General features: G+C 40.6%; 1 protein-coding gene across 1 annotated transcript; it reads right to left on the reverse strand.

Annotated features, from left to right (window-relative positions):
* Positions 1-301: 301 nt before the first annotated feature.
* Positions 302-8,628, reverse strand: LOC149165821 (disease resistance protein Roq1-like). Its single transcript, XM_089429947.1, has 5 exons — positions 8,126-8,628; positions 6,896-7,997; positions 6,657-6,773; positions 792-998; positions 302-688 (listed from the first exon to the last, which is right to left on the reverse strand). Exons 1-5 carry the CDS (start codon positions 8,626-8,628, stop codon positions 302-304), a joined length of 2,316 nt encoding a protein of 771 aa, XP_089286073.1.
* Positions 8,629-20,552: the final 11,924 nt, after the last annotated feature.

Genomic DNA, 20,552 nt, shown 5'->3' on the forward strand with positions numbered 1-20,552 from the left:
ATTTGCTAAATTTTCAATGGAATTTGGAAGATCCTTCAAACTTATACACCTCTGCAGATTGATGTCTCGGAGATTCCTTAAATTCTCTATGGAATCTGGAAGCGCCTCAAAACTTCTACAGTTGCTCAGACTGATAGTATGAACGTTTGATAAATTCTCGGAGAAATTTGGAAGTCTCCTCAAATTTACACACCCTAACAGATCGATTTTCTGAAGGTTCATTAAAGCCCTGATGGCGTTTGGAAGCACCTCCAAACTTTTACAGCTCTCTAGATTGATGTTTTGGAGATTTGTTAAATTTTCAATGGAATTTGGAAGATCCTTCAAACTTATACACCTCTGCAGATTGATCTCTCGGAGATTCCTTAAATTCTCTATGGAATCTGGAAGCGCCTCCAAACCCATACAGCACCACAGCCTGATCTTTTGGAGATTCGTTAAAGTCCCGAAAGCATTTGGAAGCGCCTTCAAAGTATCGCTGTTGAGACTGATCTCTTGGAGGTACGGAAAGTGACATAAAGAGTTTGATCTTTTGGAGATTCGTTAAAGTCCCGAAAGCATTTGGAAGCGCCTTCAAAGTATCGCTGTTGAGACTGATCTCTTGGAGGTACGGAAAGTGACATAAAGAGTTTGGAAACTCTAAAAGTGGAACGTCAAAAATATGTAACTCCCGCAACTGCAGGGGTGGCTGCAAAGTTGAGGTTTCAATCATAAGAAAAATAAGACATAACATCATGATTCTCATCTATTCAAAATTAGAAATTAAGTTCATCTACATCCTACTCACATACCTGAGATTCCAATCTTTCCAATCTCCCCCACCGCACTTCTAAATATCTTAAATCGCCCATTGGGATACAGGAGGGTAGGGAAGAGCACGGACAATCAAACCACTTGAGCCATATGAGATTTGGTGACCGCACTTTAGTCAATATGCCTTCAACAAAATCTCCCCAACCTTCAAGAAGTTGCAATTTACTGATTCTTGTTGGAAATTTCTGATCATTCCGAACAAACAAAAAATAACACAGAGAACAACGCTCTGTTTTAACTACAGGATCTTTATTAGAAAACAACAAAGATAAAACTGTTACAAAATAGTCTTCCTCTACTCTCAGAGGGATTTACAATAGGAACTTCAATTCCAGAATCTAATTCCACTATCTCAGAAAAAGAATATCTTCAGCACTGCTGTGCATTGCAGAGAAGAAAGAGTTCTTCTTGCTAATGTTGTCTCTGCGCATCTCTGCTCTTGCATTTTTTTTTTATATAATGAACAACACAAAATATCTTTACAATACGTGTTGCTTTTCCCCACTTCCGTGAAAATAAAAAATAGTAAAATTTAAGATTTCACCTACATTTACCAACCCTAGTAAATAACATTTATTACATGGCTCAAAATATCTTATTTTGAATTTAATGCATGGCTTATCACACCATCGCATCGCAAGAAGAGAGAGGATATGCCACCGCCTCTATAACCTTTAAATCATGCGATCTGCGATCGCATCGCAAATATCGCATCGCAGATAATACAAAGGACACGGTAAAGGTTGACAACAAGGGAAGTGCGATATGCGATCTGCGATCGCATCGTAGAGGAAAAATCTGCAAGTTGAAATTACCATTCCAACACTCCCCTTTAATTTTAACTGCTGGGTTTTTTCTGCATACCCAGGCATTTCCTGAAATGATCAAAGCTTTTCTTTGCCAATGGTTTTGTCAAGATGTCGGCTAGCTGATCCTCTGTTCTGCAGTGCTGCAAAACAATCTCACCATTGTTAACCAATTCACGTATGAAGTGAAATTTGGTGTCTATGTGCTTTGTTCTTTTATGAAAAACAGAATTTTTAGACAATGCTATTGCTGAGCTATTGTCACAGTAAATGGTTGTGCCCTTTTCTTGTTCATGACACAAATCTCTGAGAACTCTTCTCAGCCACACTGCTTGGCATGCTGCTGCTGTTGCTGCCACATATTCTGCCTCTGCTGTTGACAAAGCTACGACTGGTTGCTTCTTGGAAGCCCATGAGATGGCTCCCGATCCCATATGAAACACATATCCTGATGTGCTTTTCCTATCATCAACACTTCCAGCCCAGTCACTGTCAGTGTAACCTGTCAACATGAAACTTTCAGAAGAGGAGTATAAAATACGAAACCCCTTCGTTCCAATCACATACCTTAGAATCCTCTTGGCTGCCTGCCAATGAGTCTCTTTCGGTCTTTCCATAAATCTGGAGATTAAACTCACAGCGTGCATAATGTCCGGCCTAGTTGCAGTCAAGTACATAAGGCTGCCAACTATGCTCTTGTATAATTTTGGATCAAAATATTTGTTGTTGTCTTCTTTGGTCAATTTCAACCCCACTACAGATGGAGTCACAGCTGCTTTGCTGTTCTGCATGTTAAATCTCTTTAACACTGCTTCTACATATTTATCTTGAGAAATGAAAACGCCATTTTCACTTTGGTCTACTTCAATTCCAAGAAAATATCTTAAGAAGCCCAAGTCAGTCATTTCAAATTCACTTTTCATGACTGCTTTAAAATCAGCAACGAGAGAATCATCATTGCTTGTAAAAATCAAATCATCTACATATAGAACAACGATAAGAATCTTACCGTCATTCTCCTTTATGTAGAGTGTGGGTTCACCATCACACTTGTCAAACCCATTCTCAATCAGGTAAGCATCTATTCTGTTGTACCATGCTCTTGGAGCTTGCTTCAGCCCATAAAGAGCCTTCTTCAGTTTACAAACTTTATGCTCTTGGCCTTCAACTTCATAACCTGGAGGTTGATCAACATAAACCTCTTCTTTCAATACTCCATTCAGGAATGCAGATTTAACATCCATCTCATAAATCTTCCACCTGTGTTGTGCCGCAATAGACAACATTGTTCTGACTGTTTCCATCCTTGCTACTGGTGCAAAGGTTTCATCATAGTCTTTGCCTTGTTGTTGCTTGTAGCCTTTCACAACAAGTCTTGCTTTGTGCCTGTCAATCTTGCCTTCAGCATTGCTTTTGGTCTTGTAGACCCACTTAACTCCAATGGCATCTTTGCCTACAGGGAGGTCCACTAACTCCCATGTTTTACTCTTCTCAATTGCACCAATTTCTTCATTCATTGCTTCAATCCATTTATCTTCATTTACAGCATCTTCAAAATGGACTGGGTCATCAACATGACAATATAAAGCGAATAATGAATTCAGACTGGTATTGTTACTTACCTCTCCTTGTTCATAAATCTCATTCAGATTTCTGAATCTTGGTCTTCTTGGTGTACTTGGAGTTCCATCTGAACTTGAGGGTATATCTGATCCCTGTGGTGTGCTTGGAGAAGCACTCCCTTGACTTCTTGAGGGTGTTCGAATTCCAGTTTGTGGTGTGGTTTGTTGTACTTTCTGTGGTGGAGGAGGAGCCACCAAGGAAGGATTATTTGCTGCTGTCCCTTCCTCTTCTTCTTCGTGAGACACAATTGTCTTCACATTCACTGTCTTCTCTAAGCTTCCATCCCAAGCTTCATCTTCAATGAACTGCACATCTCTGCTTACTATCAATTTCTTGGTGGATGGATTATAGAGTTTGTATGCTTTTGACTCATCACAATAGCCAATAAAGACACACTTCTCCCCCTTACTATCAAGCTTCTTCCTTAGCTGATCCGGTACATGTGCATATGCAACACAACCGAATACTCTCATGTGAGTGACAGTTTGTTTTTGACCACTCCATGCTTCTTCTGGTATTCTGTTCATGACAGCTTTAGTTGGGTATCTATTCAAGATGTAAATTGTGCAAGTGACAGCTTCTGCCCAATACTCATGCGGCAAGTGTTTTGCCTTCAGCATACTTCTGACCATGTCAAGAATGGTCCTATTCTTTCTTTCGGCAACACCGTTCTGTTGAGGTGTATACCTTGCGGTGAACTCCTTTCGTATGCCATTCTCTCTGCAAAAACGCAGAAAGTCTTGGGAGATGTACTCTCCTCCTCTATCTGTTCTGAGCACTTTGATATAATGCCCACACTGCTTCTCAACAAGAGTTTTGAAGTGGCGGAATTTCTCAAACACTTCACTCTTTTGTTTCAGCATATACACCCATGTCTTTCTGGTGTAATCATCAATGAAAGTTAAAACATATTTATTTCCGGCAAATGATGGTGTTTGCATCGGTCCACACACATCGGAGTGAACAATTTCCAATGGTGCTTTTTCCCTTATACTCTTTCCTGCTGGAAAGCTTTCTTTGTGTTGCTTGCCCAAGATGCAGCCTTCACACAGGCTGTCCGGTTTCTCGATCAATGGTAATCCCTTTACCATTCCCTTTCTGTGTAACAGATTCAGGCCTCCGAAATTGAGATGTCCAAATCTCAAATGCCACAACCAATTCACATCTTTCAATTGTTCCTGAAAGACTTCTTGTGTTACAGCCGCAATAGTTCTTCCTTCCTTCAAATCTGCCCTGAGTTTGAGAGGAAACATTCTATTGCTTGTCATCTGCACCTGTGCTATGATCTTCTTACTTGGAGGTATGTCTCTGATTGTACACAAATCATCTTTGAAGAACACGTTGTAACCTTTGTTAATGAGTTGTCCAATGCTCAAAAGATTACATTTCAAACTAGGTACATAGTATACCTCTGGCACAATCATCTGTTCTCCATTTTTTGCTCGAATACTGACTCTGCCCTTACCCTTGACAGATATTGTATCATCAGTCCCTGTTGTTACCTCAGATTTCACATTTTCATCCAGATTGGCAAACATTTCAATATTACCAGTCATGTGATTACTACACCCTGAGTCTAAGAACCAAAAATCTTCTTGTTTGTCTTGTGCTATGTTACATGTTAACAGCACGTTCTTTGGGTTCTTATGTTCTTCATTTGCAAAATTAGCATTTTGCCTATTATTCATGTCATTTTGCTTTTTCCTACATTCATTGGCATAGTGCCCATATTTCTTACAATAATGACATTGGACTTGGGATTTATCATACCTTTGTCCATGAGCTTGCTGTTTGCTTGAACTTTCATCTTGGTTCTGATTGCAGCTCCTTCCGCTTGTGCTAGCAGGATAATTTCTGCCTCTGTTTTGGCTTCTTCCACGACCTCTGTTATTTGCTCTGCCTCGACCTTTTCCTTGGCCAAAAGACATATGAGTCTTGAATGCTTGCTCAAAAGAGGAATCTGTTCCTCTACTCAGTCTATGTTCGTGAGACAAAAGAGAAGCACTCAGCTCATCTACCGTGAACTATGAGAGATCTTTTGTTTCTTCTATTGCTACCACAATAGATTCAAACCTTGAGGGTAAACATCTCAAGATTTTCTCTACAATCCTTCTTTCTTCAAGAATCTCACCATGAGATCTTATCTGGGTTATTAGACCAATAACCTGAGTGAAGAATGAATCTATTGTTTCAGATTCCTTCATGCTGAGATTTTCAAAGTCTCTCCTCAACATCTGCAACTTTGCAGTCTTCACCTTCTCCATGCCTTGATAGGTAGTTTTGAGAATATCCCATGCCTCTTTGGATTTTGTTGCTGCTGCAATCCGCGGAAAAACACTTTCATGTACTGATTGGAAGAGGAAAAAGAGGGCTTTAGCATCCTTCTTTCTGTCGCCCTTCAACTGGTCTCTTTCTGCTGCTGTCAAAGCAGCCAACGCTGTTGCATCTGCCGGTTCAGCATAGCCAGTTTCAACCAGCTCCCATATTCCTTGAGAAGCAAACAATGCTTTCATTGTTATGGACCAATAACTGTAGTTTTTCCCATTAAACTGTGGCAGTTGGGGATTTGTCAAATCAGTTCCAGCATCTGCCATCTTAACTTGTGAAAAATAAAGAAGAGATACTGACTGTAAAAAAAAACAAGCAAAAACTTTCTCTGCTGGAAAAAAAAATGTTCAATAAGCTTCTTACAGATCCTACAGTGAAAAAACAAAACTCTGTTTTTTTTTTTACTCACTGAGTGCCTAGATTAGCTCCGATACCATGTTGGAAATTTCTGATCATTCCGAACAAACAAAAAATAGCACAGAGAACAACGCTCTGTTTTAACTACAGGATCTTTATTAGAAAACAACAAAGATAAAACTGTTACAAAATAGTCTTCCTCTACTCTCAGAGGGATTTACAATAGGAACTTCAGTTCCAGAATCTGATTCCACTATCTCAGAAAAAAAATATCTTCAGCACTGTTGTGCGTTGCAGAGAAGAAAGAGTTCTTCTTGCTAATGTTGTCTCTGCGCATCTCTGCTCTTGCATTTTTTTTTTTATATAATGAACAACACAAAATATCTTTACAATACGTGTTGCTTTTCCCCACTTCCGTGAAAATAAAAAATAGTAAAATTTAAGATTTCACCTACATTTACCAACCCTAGTAAATAATATTTATTACACGGCTCAAAATATCTTATTTTGAATTTAATGCATGGCTTATCACACCATCGCATCGCAAGAAGAGAGAGGATATGCCACCGCCTCTATAACCTTTAAATCATGCGATCTGCGATCTGCGATCGCATCGCAAATATCGCATCGCAGATAATACAAAGGACACGGTAAAGGTTGACAACAAGGGAAGTGCGATATGTGATCTGCGATCGCATCGCAGAGGAAAAATCTGCAAGTTGAAATTACCATTCCAACTATTCTGAACACCTTATCACTGAAACTTTCCTCCTCCCAATGATCACTGAAACTTACCTTCTCCCGGGTCCACCTAGGAGCCATTACAATTCCGCGCACTTCTATTACCTGTTTGTGACATAAAAACAAAAATGGATTACAACACAGCACGCTTCAGAAATTTTTTTGGATAAAAAATCTTTGAAAATTGTTGACACAAATACAAAGGTTGCGATTATTAAAGCACTTACAGATAATGATGATTGCTCCAGCAGATCATAGATGTCTTTCGGCGTCGCACGCCAGAGACGACGAGGGAATGATGGATCCTGAGCAATACTTCTCCCCAAGTCTCGCAGGTGATCGTGCATTTTTATGTTATTGTACTCATCCACATCAACAAGACATTTATTCTGCAAATTTTGAAACCCCATCGAACCTTTCCACCCTGACCAACCCCATATTTTAATCCAGTTATCCTTATCTTCTCCTAAAGAAAAACAAGCGATATCTAAAAATATCTGCTGCTCCTCTCGACTCAGTGAATCATAACTTATTTTAAGTCTCACCTGTATGTCAAGAGGTAGCGTTTGAATTCCATCCAGCTTCTCTTGCCAGTAGGACCTGTCATTTTCATGACAGAGTAGACTCCCAAACACTTGCAACGACAGAGGCAATCCGTCGCAGGCATTTAGAAACCCATCTACAAGGTCTACAAATTCTGGTGGTGGATGTGGCTGAAAGAAGGCATGCGAACAGAAAAGTTGTAAAGAGTTTGGTCGATCAATGCCCTTGAGCTCATAAATTGAAGGACATACACTTTGAAGGACATGCCTGTCACGAGAAGTGACCAAAATCAAACTCGTGGGGTGAAGGACACTCTTAACAGGCAAGAACGCATCCAGTTGATAGCGATGATCAACATCGTCTAATATTATTAGAGCCTTACAAGATTTAAGATTATTTTCCAGTATTCCTACACCTTCTTCCCAACTATCAATGGGGATATCTCTACCTACTAAGTCTTTAATGAGCTTCTTCTGCAAAGAATGTAGGACCTTTTGTGCTGCACTTTCCCTTACATCAAGCAAAAAAGAAGAGCCATTGTAATTTGATCTCTTCTCGTTGAAAAATTCTTTTGCGAGAGTCGATTTCCCAATCCCGCCTAAACCTACAATCCCCACAACCTTGGCCCCCAGCGTGTCCTCTCCCTCCAGCCGAGATAGGGTTGTCCTTTCAAAATCTTTAATTTTTTCCTGCAGACCAATTTTATACTTGGCCACAAACAACGGTGGTTTTGGAACCTCTTTCAAAACTCTTTGCACCACCTGATCCAGCAGCTCCACCTTGTCCCTGATATTCATAATCAGAGAAAGGTGCAAGAACTAGTGAGAACGGGCCTACCTAAGTTTGTAATGTACCAATCCACCAAATAAAAAAAAAATATATCTGCACAGATTGGGATAGTGGAAGATGCTTACCCATTGCACGCCTCTAGCTCGAAGCCGCTTATACCTGCAACACTAGAAAGAGCCTTTTTCCATCCCTGAATCGTTTGCCAGTCGTATCGTTGATCCTCTTCGTGTTTCTGCAGGGCTTCAGCGTACTTTCGTTTGTTTGACCACCAGAGGTCAGCAGGATCGACGTTGTAAAAAACAGGAAGAATTGTACCCCTCGAGTTGAGCATGAGGACAAGCTCTTCTAGGCACCACTTCGATTGTGCATAGCGTTCAGAGAAAATCGCAATATGCACAGAGGCCACTTCAATAGCAGATTTTATTTGATCAGAAATGTTGTGTCCAGCTTGCAGTTCCGGCCTGTCAAGAAAGACTTGCAATCCCTTGGATTTAAGTGTATAGTAGAGATGACCGGCAAAGGTGTTTTTGACATCAGGTCCCCTGTGATTTATAAAAACGTCATAGGGACCATAAGAAATGGCCGCAGAAGAGGAAGATGCACCAGTGGATGGAAACTGCGACGCCATTGGGATTTGGATGAACAGATAGGCAGTAATAATAACAGCAAATGGTGAGCGAGCGAGCGACCAGGCAGATAGATCAATGGAAACGAAGGGAAGTTCGAAAGAGCGTTGGGTAACAGAAGCAATAAGCCTTTGGCTTTAATTAAAGGTTGTCCGTATGATATCTGCAACCATGCTGTGGTTCAATCAAAAGACAGACAAATTACAAAGTCCCACTATCGTCCGCATTGAATTACGATGCCACGCGTACGCGTTTAGAACTGTTGTCATGTGATGTTACGTGGATTCACGTGATGTAACGCGTTTATAAATTTATAAATTTATTTTAACATGGTCTAATTATATGTTTTGGAGTTTTGGGTTGAAAGTCTTTGATTATGTTTTGGTCATTTTTTTTTCGAATTAATTTGTGAATTCTGCACCATCCAAGTGTTTCAAAAATAAAAAATAAAAATATGTTGACTTTTCTGAAAAATAATGGTATTATTTTTAAAAAAATCTCAAAAAATACCATAATAAATTAAATAATAATTTAAATGAATGTAACACAATTAACAACTTTGTGCACGCGTTTAGCACTATTGTTCTTGAGCAGTCCGCATTGATTAGCAGTTGCTAAACACCAAGTGCCCCTTTGGGTCCCCACTTTTAAAAGTGAAGATGCCAAACGATTGTTCCACTCTCCTTCTCTCTGCCAACCCATGCTTTTTTTTCCACTGAAAGTAACAAAATATATATTATTCCATAGCTCTATCACACAAAAGTTTTAGCACTACCTATTGCCCTTCATCATGCAAAAGGGATCTGTAAAAATATTGTTATTAATGTAATTTAAAAATGTGGACTCGAGGGAGTCAATGAGTAGAGTATCAACTCAAAATTGCAACTATAACTAGTAAATATGTAGCAAGAACAATTTTTTTACTTTGTCTTATAGAAAATGAATTTGTACTAAAACATTTTCATTATGAAATTGTCTGCGTAAAAATGTTTACTCTTTGAAATATTGTTATGGATATAAGAGATTTAAATATTGATCTTTAATTTGGAATTTAAATTTATACTAAAATATTTTCATGATAAACTTGAGTGTAAAAATGATTCCAACAAATATCGTTTTATAAGTATTGTCATGGATATAATGGATTCAAATATTGATTTCTAATTTGGAATTTAAACCTGTACCAAAATATTTTCATGATGATTTTTTTTCAAGTTGAAAAAATGTCTGCAACAATAAACATTGTTTTAGAGATATTGCTATGGATAAATGAGACTCTATATTGATCTTTAATTTGAATGAAATGTCTAAAGGTCATTTTTTTAGTGTTGGAAATACTAAGAAAGGGGTGAATCAGTTTTTCTTAGCAATTAGCAATTTATTAATCTTTTCAAAGCATCAGTTAATCTTCAGTATTATTTAATCATATAGGAAAAAGGAGTAAACAACACCATTCAACAATGCACACTAATCAAGATAGTGGACACAAATATGTTTAGGTGGAAAACCTCGTCTAGGTCAAAAACCATCGAATGCTTCTTAATATTTGTCTTCTTATTCAAAAAGAATAATTACATCAAATTTTTAGCTTCAACTGAAGAAGGCTCCAACCCCCTGATTTATAGGCTCCAACTTGTAAGATGCTCCAACACCTCGTTTACCAACTACAACTGGGAGGACGCAGCAACGCTCTGGTTCTGAAGCTCCAACTTGATGGATGATCCAATACCCTGTGCACCAGTTGCAATTGGACGGACACTCCAACGCCCTGCGCAGGCTACAACCTACCCTAGCACCATCTTACCACCTTGAAGTGTTCTCAAGCTACAACTTGAAGGTGACTCCAATCACCTGCCTTGCACCACCCTGCCATCCTGATCAACAACTGGACCATGTTTCACAATTTTCAGACTAGATCACCCTGCACTCAAAATCAATATAAAGAAATTGTAATAAAGATTATGCTGCTATACTCAGTAAGGATATCACTAACAAGTGCAACGACACTGCTCTAACTAACCACTGTAAAACACTAACATCTGCTCAATCATAATGCCAAATCAACCAATACACTAATTGCACATCAAATCATGTTTGTCAATACAGTTACATCCACTGATGATTGTACAATATAGTGTCACTGTGTTGCCACTACATTGCACTGCTCATGAATGAATATGCATTCAAAGGCTCATGAAGCAGTTTGTCCAAACCATTGTGCCAAGTTGTTGATATTGTTGCAAGTACCTAGTATACTTCGAGGTGAGGTATAGGATGGATTGTTGAGTTTAAATTACTTCGAGGTGAGGTATAAGTTCTCTTTTTATAGAGATGAAAGGGGCTTTTAAGGTGAATGTTGTAGGGGACTTTAGGAGGTTAAACACCTTGAGTTGTTTTGACTTTTCTAATAGAATATTAAGAATTAGTTACCTTAAGCCCTAAGCTAAGATGTTGTTGGCCTTATGTAGGAGGAATTTTAGGTTTAAGATTGTGATGAATACATAATATAGGTACAAACACTACCAATACTCTTCTTTAACATGATATCTCCATGAAACATGACAAGAAACCCTTATGCTTGATATTTAATGCCTAACAACCAATGTTGGGATGGGGTCCCCTGGGTCAGTTTTGGGTTAAAAACCCAAGTTTTGTTGTAAATTTCGATGAAAAGATGTAAAGTCTCTGCAAATTGTGGATGCGGAGCGTGTAGTTAGTTAAGAGTCAAAAAGGGTTTTTACCCTCGTTTATGTAAAGTTGAGTTAGTTTTTGAGATCTACCTATGGTCCATAGACCATGGGATTGGATAAATAGGTGTGTCTTAGAGAGTCTAAGGGAGATCTATGTCTTTGTCTATGGGTACAACGAAAGGGGTCTTAGAGAGTTAGCACAAAGGAGTAAGTCTTAGTGGAGAAAAAGGCTTTGCAGATGAGTGCGTAGAGGCCTAGAGTAGTGTCTGCAGCTGAGTGCACTAACCCCTGCATCTGAGTGTGCAGGGAAGTTTTGAGTCTGTAAACTTATACAAAATATCAATAAAGAAGATTGTTGGAGAATTTCATGTGTTTTATCTGTTTACTTATGTTATGTATGTTTATAATGTATGTTGTGAAGAATTGATGTCTTTATGAAATAATTATGTATTGATGTGTGAAATTACTGGATAAGTCTTATTAACTGAATGCAATACAAGTTAAGTATTTACGCGAAGAATATAATACAATTTTTTAATTTCATTAAGCACTTGTTGATGGTGCTGGAACCGCCAACATTTCAAGGGGATCTCCCTGGTAAGAAGTCCCATTTAGACCTCGGACTATTTGGTGTAGGAGTCCCAGTAGTGGGTCGTGTAGCAATGCCTTAACCGTGATTTCGCATAGAGGCAAGTAAGATAACTCTATTGGTAGCAAGGGTGTGACCGCTGCAGTGAGTCAAGGAAGGTGCATGAGAGGTTCTAACACATGTGGGTTGAGATGAGTATGCCCCTTGGAAACTTGTAACAGTGCTTAGATGGGAAGGGAACACACGAGTGAAGATGCATCACAAGCCGGAAAGTAATTCAGCCGACAATCTAAAGTGATGGTTAAACTAACAGCACGTCTGCAACAAGATTCATACAATTGCATACAAAATAGTTCATACACAACTACATAAATTAAACAACATACGCTGCTACAGAAACCGGAATAGTCCAACTACAATAACAACATATGCATGAAAACATGCTGGCTCTGTTTTATTAAGAAGTGTAAGTTCTAGTCATACAATACATCCATGTAAACCCGCTAGCTCCAACAGTGGAATGTTACAGCCACATCTGCTGGCTCCTCCAAAGAGATGAACTAGCTCCATACAATGGAGAAGCCAAGGCGTGTTACAATATTGTCCAAGCTCTCTCCAAGATAGTCTTATCGAAAGCTTAGCTGACCAAAAGCCCTTACAATGAGTTAAGAGGAACTATTTATAACAAAGGGCAGGGTGACTCTTGACATTCCCCTTTGTGACCATTCAACTACCCTCATGACTCTTCACCTACTCTATGAATGTTACATCCACTATTGACACTTGACTTACACTTGACATGACTTAACATCACAATGCACATGTACCCATGTGAGACAATTGGCTTGAGCAAGCCAAACTAGACATCACTCTGACTTAGACAACCATGGAAGTCCAACTCATCAACATCTTCGTGTTGATCAACAATAACATACTGATGCCAAGATATGTAGTCCTTAATGGTGTCCGTGTGCTCCTCGGTGACATACGTTTGAAACCTAACCCTTGCTTACATAGCATCTGGGTACACTGCTTGGGCTCCTCTGTCCAACTCGTCTGAAAGCATGCACATCATTGTCTTCAATGTGGCTGGACCAACAACATACTTATGCATGATGTGTGCACTGATAGGAAAGTCTAGGCTGGTGGCAATGCGCATCAACTCGTCGAAGTACGAGTCAAGCTCTTTTCGGACCTGCTTCTTTGTCTTAACCTAGTTGAGAGTCCCAATTGATGGGATCACATGTATGTGCACCAAAACATCCATGCTCTTGAATACTCGTGAATGGGAAGCCTTTATGCTAGTGATGAGCTGTAGGAGGTCATCATAGTTCCATATCTAACTCTGCATACATGCTTTTAGCTCAACCACATTGGCCCTCATCATCTTAGGCAAGTGAAGTGGGGCTCCCTTGTACTTCATCATCCATGTTTGCATGTCATTAATAGTAGCATGCACGTTCATTAAGATACGTGATCTTCTAGCACATCACTACTACCATCCGTTGAGATGGATGACTGCCTTGTGCACGGTACCAAACTTCTAACAATGCTCGCATAACTATGTCAAGGAACAATACTTCATCTATTATTTCCTTCTTCAGTTCAACTCGGGCATACATTGTCACCAAGTCTCCTCCTTGCTTGGCCGTCTTTAGTTCCTTTGCCATTCTCTCATTCTAAGTTATCAGAAAGCGAACACTTGAGCTAGTGGCTTTGGCATACACTCTAGTTGCATCGGCCAAGGTAGCTGGATGTTTGCGCACATCAGTCAAGATCACTCGTTCTTCAACTTGCGCAGGAGATGTTTGATCCTCCGGAGTTGACACTCTGTGAGACTACACAACTCTATGATGAGATTCGTCAAATGAGAGGTTTTGCATTTCTTCTTCCGGCTGATCACCAAGGATCTCAGTGCATCCTTGGCCATTCGATACTTACTCATCATCTAGATGCATTGAAGTGGGTGAGTCGACCTCTTTGTGGTGAGGCATGAGGTCGATGTCCTGTTCCAACTCCCGCTGCTCCATGTCTGCTTCCAACTGCTCAAGTGCTTGATCTATCTCATGAGAAAATCCTTGCTCCTACAATGGTTCACCTTGTTCGCATGATGCCAGCTCTTCTGATGAATCAACTACTTGTATGGGTGTTTCTTCATCTGTTTGCACATGTTGTGCCCCCTAATGTTGCGCTTCCCTCTCCTATTTGCATAGCTCTTGTTCCTTTCAAAGTTGCTCCCTTGGCTCATGCAACTCCTTCTCTGCCTCTTCCATTCTCTTCTTATCCCTCTGCCTTTTCTCGATTCGCTTGTTACGCTGCTTCATTTTTGCCTATATAGCCATAGCTGCAATTGACAACCTTCCTCTTCCCTTTGTCACACACTGATATGCTTGCCTCTGCTGCCACTGCTGCTATTGCTGCTACTGTCGCTGCTGGTGTTCTCCATGATGCTTCTTCATGTTGCTTCGCTAACCACTCCATAACAAAGCCGACCCATTCATTGGGTCTGGAGAAACTGTAGCAATATCTCCATGGTCCTCCTCATCCCAATGAAATTCCCCATGGATCTAGTTGAAATGAACTCTCGTGCAATGATCCTTCACAATGCAATGTGGGTCATACAGATTGTAGCTTCGGAGGTTGAACGGGCACTTCTTCATCTGCTCTACTTCGAAATCTGCTTGCTTTATACTACAGATCTCATATAATCCAATCCGCAATGGAAGAGCGGGCCAAGGTGCCTTCTTCTTCCGATGCAGTCTAGCTGTCAATCCTGCCGAGATGTGAATTGCTACTTCTTGCATGACAAGTACATCCAAGGCAAACTTCGGAAGAACATGCGAAGGATTCTGCACACTAAACATTCAGATGAAAGTGTCAGATGGTGAGGTATACCAATCTGCAATGCCTATCAATGCCTCCATTACTTCCTTAACATGCAAGGTGGACCCTGTTCGAATATCATCTTATACATTGGGGTGACAAAATGATCGGATAGCCGCGTGATTACTTCTCTAAAGCTACATTTGGACCACAACTTGAAATATGTGTTCGTAGCAGTCTTGCCGATGACCATGCCCATTCCAAGCCCAGGAAATCTTGTCTAGCACAGACTACATCTAGGATGTAGGCGTATATGTAAATCTTTGCATGCATACCTCTAGGTGACTATCAAGCTTTCGTTACTTGTTCCTTCAGCTAATGAGCCAATATTCCGGACCAGTTACATGGTTTTCCTTCTCTAGCTAGTTGGTCTAGTGTGATCACCCAGCTCTATGGAAAGGTTTCAGTGCTTGTTTGACCATTTCAGTATCTTTGTCTTGTAGATCTGGTTGGGTGTCATCCTGAATCGAGCTGGCTCCTTTACCCAGTTCTTTAGAATATCTCTGGAGTTAGCACTGTTGTTGGGTAAGCTGAATGGAGTCTTCATGAAATTTAGGGGCTCTGACATCTGATACATCTCATCATAATCTCATGCCCAGAAGGTTGCAAGCTTCGTCCCACTGACACTGCTCAAGGTCATCGTCTCGGGATCAATGTGAGAGACGATCTAGTGTATCATGTCCACGTGTGGGAATGCGGGGTATCTGCATGCAATCTGGTACAAGCTGGACTTGTTAATGTTCACATACACTTGAAGGTCTTCAAGGTATTTCTCAAAAGCATCTGCAAATGCTTCATTGACCTCTTTCCACTTCAGTTTGATGTCCTTGCCTAGATACAACTTTGTATCTTCATAGATCGACAGACCATAGGACACTCGCTCAACTGCTGCTCCAACTGCATTTCCATCAGTGTCATGTGATCCTGTTCTCGTGGAAGCCATTGAGACAGATGAAAACATCAAAGATCTAGAGACAAGTAGAATGCATGGCAAGAATTCTGTCAACGAAAACCAAAGCAAATTCGAGGAATGACACAACACATACCTGGGAAACTAATGGGAAAGATTGCATAATTTTTTCTGGGAGTCTGGGTGACTGGATACCGGAACTGAGCAAAAGATAGTCTGGGTTGTCAAGGAGGAAAGACTGGCTGCTGGACTTGCACAATGTGCAATCCAGACTAGCTAATGGATATTGGGATTGTGCAATGCGCAATTCCAACTAGGAGTGACTATAGGCTCAGGGACTTCATTGCACAATTTTCTAGGCCAGCAGTCACTGTCCTTCAAAAATGTGCAAAACAGTTCAGGAGGACAGTGCTAGGCAGAAATGTTCATTTCTGGAGAGGAAGGCAGTGCCTTCCTTCCCCAGATTGCGCAGTGTTGTCTAACTGAAGGCAGAGTCCAGGCCAAGGTTGGCCCAACTCGCCGACGGGAAACAGAAAGAAAATAAGACAGTGTGCATGGGGACACTAAGTGATAGCAGGAGTGATTGAAAGTGCATGCAAACATGAATGAAAGATTCAGCAAACAGATCAACATGCATGTGGTTGAAGCGATTCACCGAATTAGTGAACATTCGTGCAAAACAGTTTCATGCATGCGATAACAGTGAGATAGCAACAAAAACTGAAACAGAGCTAGAACAAGCTAGTATACATGTAACAACAACAAGCATTCAAATAAATGAAATGCTAAAAAAGACAAGTTGAGGCCACTTACCCATGAATAGTTGAGCTGGATGCGTCAAAGAGTCCTGGATGTGCTATGGGATGTCATAGCTCCAAGATCATTGTGAAAGAATGAGATTTGATACAACGAATAAATAAGTCTGGGCTCATGACTCACATGGCACAAATCTAGGAAGAAATAACACTTAGATTGAAGTTTCTGAAACAACTTTGCATGTAACCTATGGTTGCTAAAAATAGCTCCCTGAATCATGGGATTCATTTTGCATGTTTCCTTTTTCTATTCTGGGAAAAAGAAAGTCATGCATGCATGCAAGTCAAGTTTCCTTGGTCCCGGGTGGAACTGGTCAACTGGACTGCTCATGCATGAAACTGCTCAACTGCTTGAGAAAATGTGCATTTATGGCTGGCAGTTGGGTTGGCTGCCCAGGCGATTTGCACAATTTCTGGGGTGAGCAGCTAACTGCTGCCCAGATTTGCGCAAATTATGGACTGAGCAGCCCTACTAGGGAAAATTGTGCAATTTTCACTGGGAGTGTTGACTGGCATAGTTGCGCAATTCTAGAGCCCAGCAGGCTACCAGATAGGATTGCGCAATTTCTGTAGGGAGGGTTGGTTTCCCTCCAAAAATACGCAATTTCTGGGGAATTTTCTCATCCTACAGTTGGACCAAGTTCGAGTGAACAACCTGTAAGGGGAATGCATCAATTTGTGATCTACAAGCTACCTTTGTGCAGCAAAAACACTAAAGCTTGTGTACTTGAAGAAGCAAGACAAGGTGCTATGAAAGGTTCATAGGGAGGCTCCAAAACGAGGCTAAGGAAAAATTTTGGAGGGTGGTTGTAGCCGCTACAACGCTTGGCGACACACTGGTAGAAATCCAGCTCTCTGAATGGACCTTGTTCGTGAAAAGCAAGTCTAACACCTCCTGAAGTATTGTTCATTTCTCAGCTCATCTTAGTTTCACACTAGATTGAATGTAAGATGTAGCATCTACCAAACTCTTGGTTGATTGACACACATTCTAAGTCAAGGAAACAAAGTTGTTTCGATTGGGGTTGAGGGGTATATAATTGCACAAGCAGTATAGTTGTCAAAGTCTTAGTTTCATCTCTGGTGTTGCTCCACTGCCAGCAAGCCTTGTCAATACTCCAACGATGTTAGTTGCATCACCTCCCTGTGCAGGAAGCCTTTCTCTTCTTTCGCCTTATTCATTTTTCATTTTGAAGTTCCTTTTTTTGCTTTTTCATTTTTTAAACTATGCATAGCACTTATTCATTTCAAAGGCGGGAGAGGGATCCCGACTTATTGAGAGCAGAAGAGGTTGTTCCATCAAAGAAGTAGTTTATTGTATCTCTGACGTGCCTGTTAAGGTTTTCCCCCTCACCTTACGCTACTTGACTAAGCTAACAAGGGTTAACCCAAAAACAACTGACTAGAGAAGGTGACACTAGTTAGCGTGCAAGCATTGTGTTTTCACCAAGTTTCATTTAGAACAGTACGTATTTTCCTTTGACGTATCATAGACTAAAAGTAACAAGTTAATCATACAGAGGCAAGATGATAGAAAACCAAGTAGTGATAGTTGTACAAGCCCTCTTGCACTTCACCCAGCTCACTTCAAGAGTCATACATGGTTTCATGCAAAACTAACCTATGAACGAAACAAGTGAACTAACAAACAACAAAGCAAAGCAAGAGAAGAAGCAAAAGTGAAAGAAAATAAAGCAAGCAAACAACTGAAAGCAAACAGTACTCCTACTCCTACACTAACAATGCATGGGCTTGATCACGTGAAGTGATATTTCCAATGCAGCCACCGGTGCATTGGTTGACCCATGTTGGTGAAGGCTTGGTCCGTGAGCAACCTAGTTGTGTGAAACAACAACCAAGAAAGATATAACAATAAAGACAACCAAAATTTGTGTTTGACAGTGTCCACTAGACATAAGTGAGTACAAGTGTATGACGAGTAGTCTGTGGACTTATTATGGTGCTCTGTGACATTGCGTGCAACTTTGAAGCATAAGCACACTCTTGACTATGACACGCAAGCAAACGAAAGAAACAAAGATAAATTGTGTCGTGCACGAGTTCTTGCAATGTAAGATTCCTCCAATGCATGAGCAATGGGATTGTGCAAGTTGAATGGAAGAAGTATAATCTGTGTGTGAGATTGATCTTCAATTCATACAGATGAGTGATGAGGAACCTTGGGTGATTGAATAGTTTCATGACAAGAAGTGATTCTGACCCCAAGAGAGCAAAGGACCTGACATAACCATTAGCTCGAGTTGAAGTGCCTCAACATTCTTGGGTGTTTCAACTTCTTCATCAAATAGACCATCATAAACCAGTGGCTTCGAAAGATCCACTGTGATAGAGTCATGCTCGTGATCAAATATGGATACAAATGGATCACGACTACTGAAATCAGAAAAATAAATGATTTCATCAACATCCTCATGATCAGATGAATTGAAGAGAGGGGTAGATGAAAAGTGAACAAAATCATCCTCTGCATTTCCGAAAAAGACAGATGAAAGATCAAGTGGATTTTCAATGAATAACTTATCCTCTCCATTGTTGAATGATGGACCAACATCCGGCGAGTCCCGTGAGTGATCAACAGTGGGTACATATGTGGATGAAGACACACATGCAAAATCATGGATGGCGGGTTCATCAAAGATGTTAGGAAAGAATGGAGGGGGCTCGGACAAAAGGGAGTCATCCTTCGCCAAGTGTTGATACTCAAGCTCCCACTCACACTCTTCATGAATGAAAATGCATGTTGGTTGTGCAACACCAACTCCATCAATGGCTTGTTCCTCATTCAAAACAAGTGAAGAGTCTGGAATGGATGAATGCGAGACAACATCACCCAGAGGAACACCTGAGTGCGAAGACGAAGGTCATAGAACATAATGCATATGAGAACTCGAAGGACTCACAACCAAATTTGCACGAAAATTAAGTGAAGTGATGTTGGGAGGATGTGAAAGATGAAAAAATGAGTGAGCATGATCCTCAACATCACTCGGCAGTGGTGGAGTTGTTGGATGAAACGATGGCAGACAATCAGTCGAGACAGTGACTACATCCACATGAGATTATGTAGCTCCATCAGTGAAGAATTTTGAGCGAGGCTTGATCTCAAGCTACTTCTTGGGACGGATATATTTGTTAAGTGAATACTCAAACCAGTCCCAAAGATAGGCAAATTTCATTTGGCTCCTTAGAGCTTGAAACTGTAATTCACGGAAGCACTGCCAAAAATCAATAACCAATTCATGCAGAGCCTTCCATTGCTATAATAGTTTTCGGTCAAGATAGTTTGGATCAAAATGATAGAAAGTGTCTTCAATGAGATCACAGAAGTGAGCAAGTGAGTACACCCTGTCAGCCGGTAGGCTGAGCAACCACTGACATGGAGAATCATGAAGTGTGTGCGCAAGAAGTAAGCTGGCCTATTTTTCAGAACACCCATCTTCCTCATGAAGCATGGAAAGAAATTCATGTAAGTACTCAGGCTAGGCCACTTCACCTTCACCATCATACGTTTAAGTGGACAAGAGATCGAAAAACTCCCCCGTGATAGAGACATCTTCACGATTAAAAAAACATTGTGGAGGGAGAAGAGTGCAAGAATCCATGAAAGATATGAAAAGGTTCAAAACTAGATGAGAGGACACATCTTGTCATCTTTCCCTCCTTCTAGCGCCAAAAATTTTGATGGTGCTGGACCCGCCAACATGTCAAGGGTATCTCCCCGATAAGAAGTCCCAATCAGACCTCAGACTGTTTGGTGTAGGAGTCCTAGCAGTGGGTCATATAGCAACGCCTTGACCACGATTTCGCACAGAGGCAAGTAAGATAACTCTATTGGTAGCAAGGGTGTGACTGCTGCAGTGAGTCAAGGAAGGTGCATGAGAAGTTCTAACACATGTGGGTTGAGATGAGTGCATCCCTTGGCAACCTATAATAGTACTCAGATGGGAAGGGAACGCATGAGTGAAGATGCATCACAAGATTGAAAGCAAGTCAATCGACAATCCAAAGTGATGATTAA

The sequence above is a fragment of the Pinus tabuliformis genome, chromosome 5_1, assembly GCF_031772625.1.
Source record: "Pinus tabuliformis cultivar Carrire ecotype Pingquan chromosome 5_1, CPIR1, whole genome shotgun sequence".
Classification (NCBI taxonomy): Eukaryota; Viridiplantae; Streptophyta; class Pinopsida; order Pinales; family Pinaceae; genus Pinus; species Pinus tabuliformis.

What these genes read in the sequence shown, in the direction of transcription:
- LOC149165821 (XM_089429947.1), bottom strand. Translation starts at nt 8,628, where the DNA reads ATGGCGTCGCAGTTTCCATCCACTGGTGCATCTTCCTCTTCTGCGGCC. An exon ending in GAGCTAGAGGCGTGCAATGG is followed by an intron (nt 7,998 to 8,125) that starts GTAAGCATCTTC and finishes TATGAATATCAG; the next exon opens with GGACAAGGTGGAGCTGCTGG. An exon ending in TGGAGCAATCATCATTATCT is followed by an intron (nt 6,774 to 6,895) that starts GTAAGTGCTTTA and finishes TGTCACAAACAG; the next exon opens with GTAATAGAAGTGCGCGGAAT.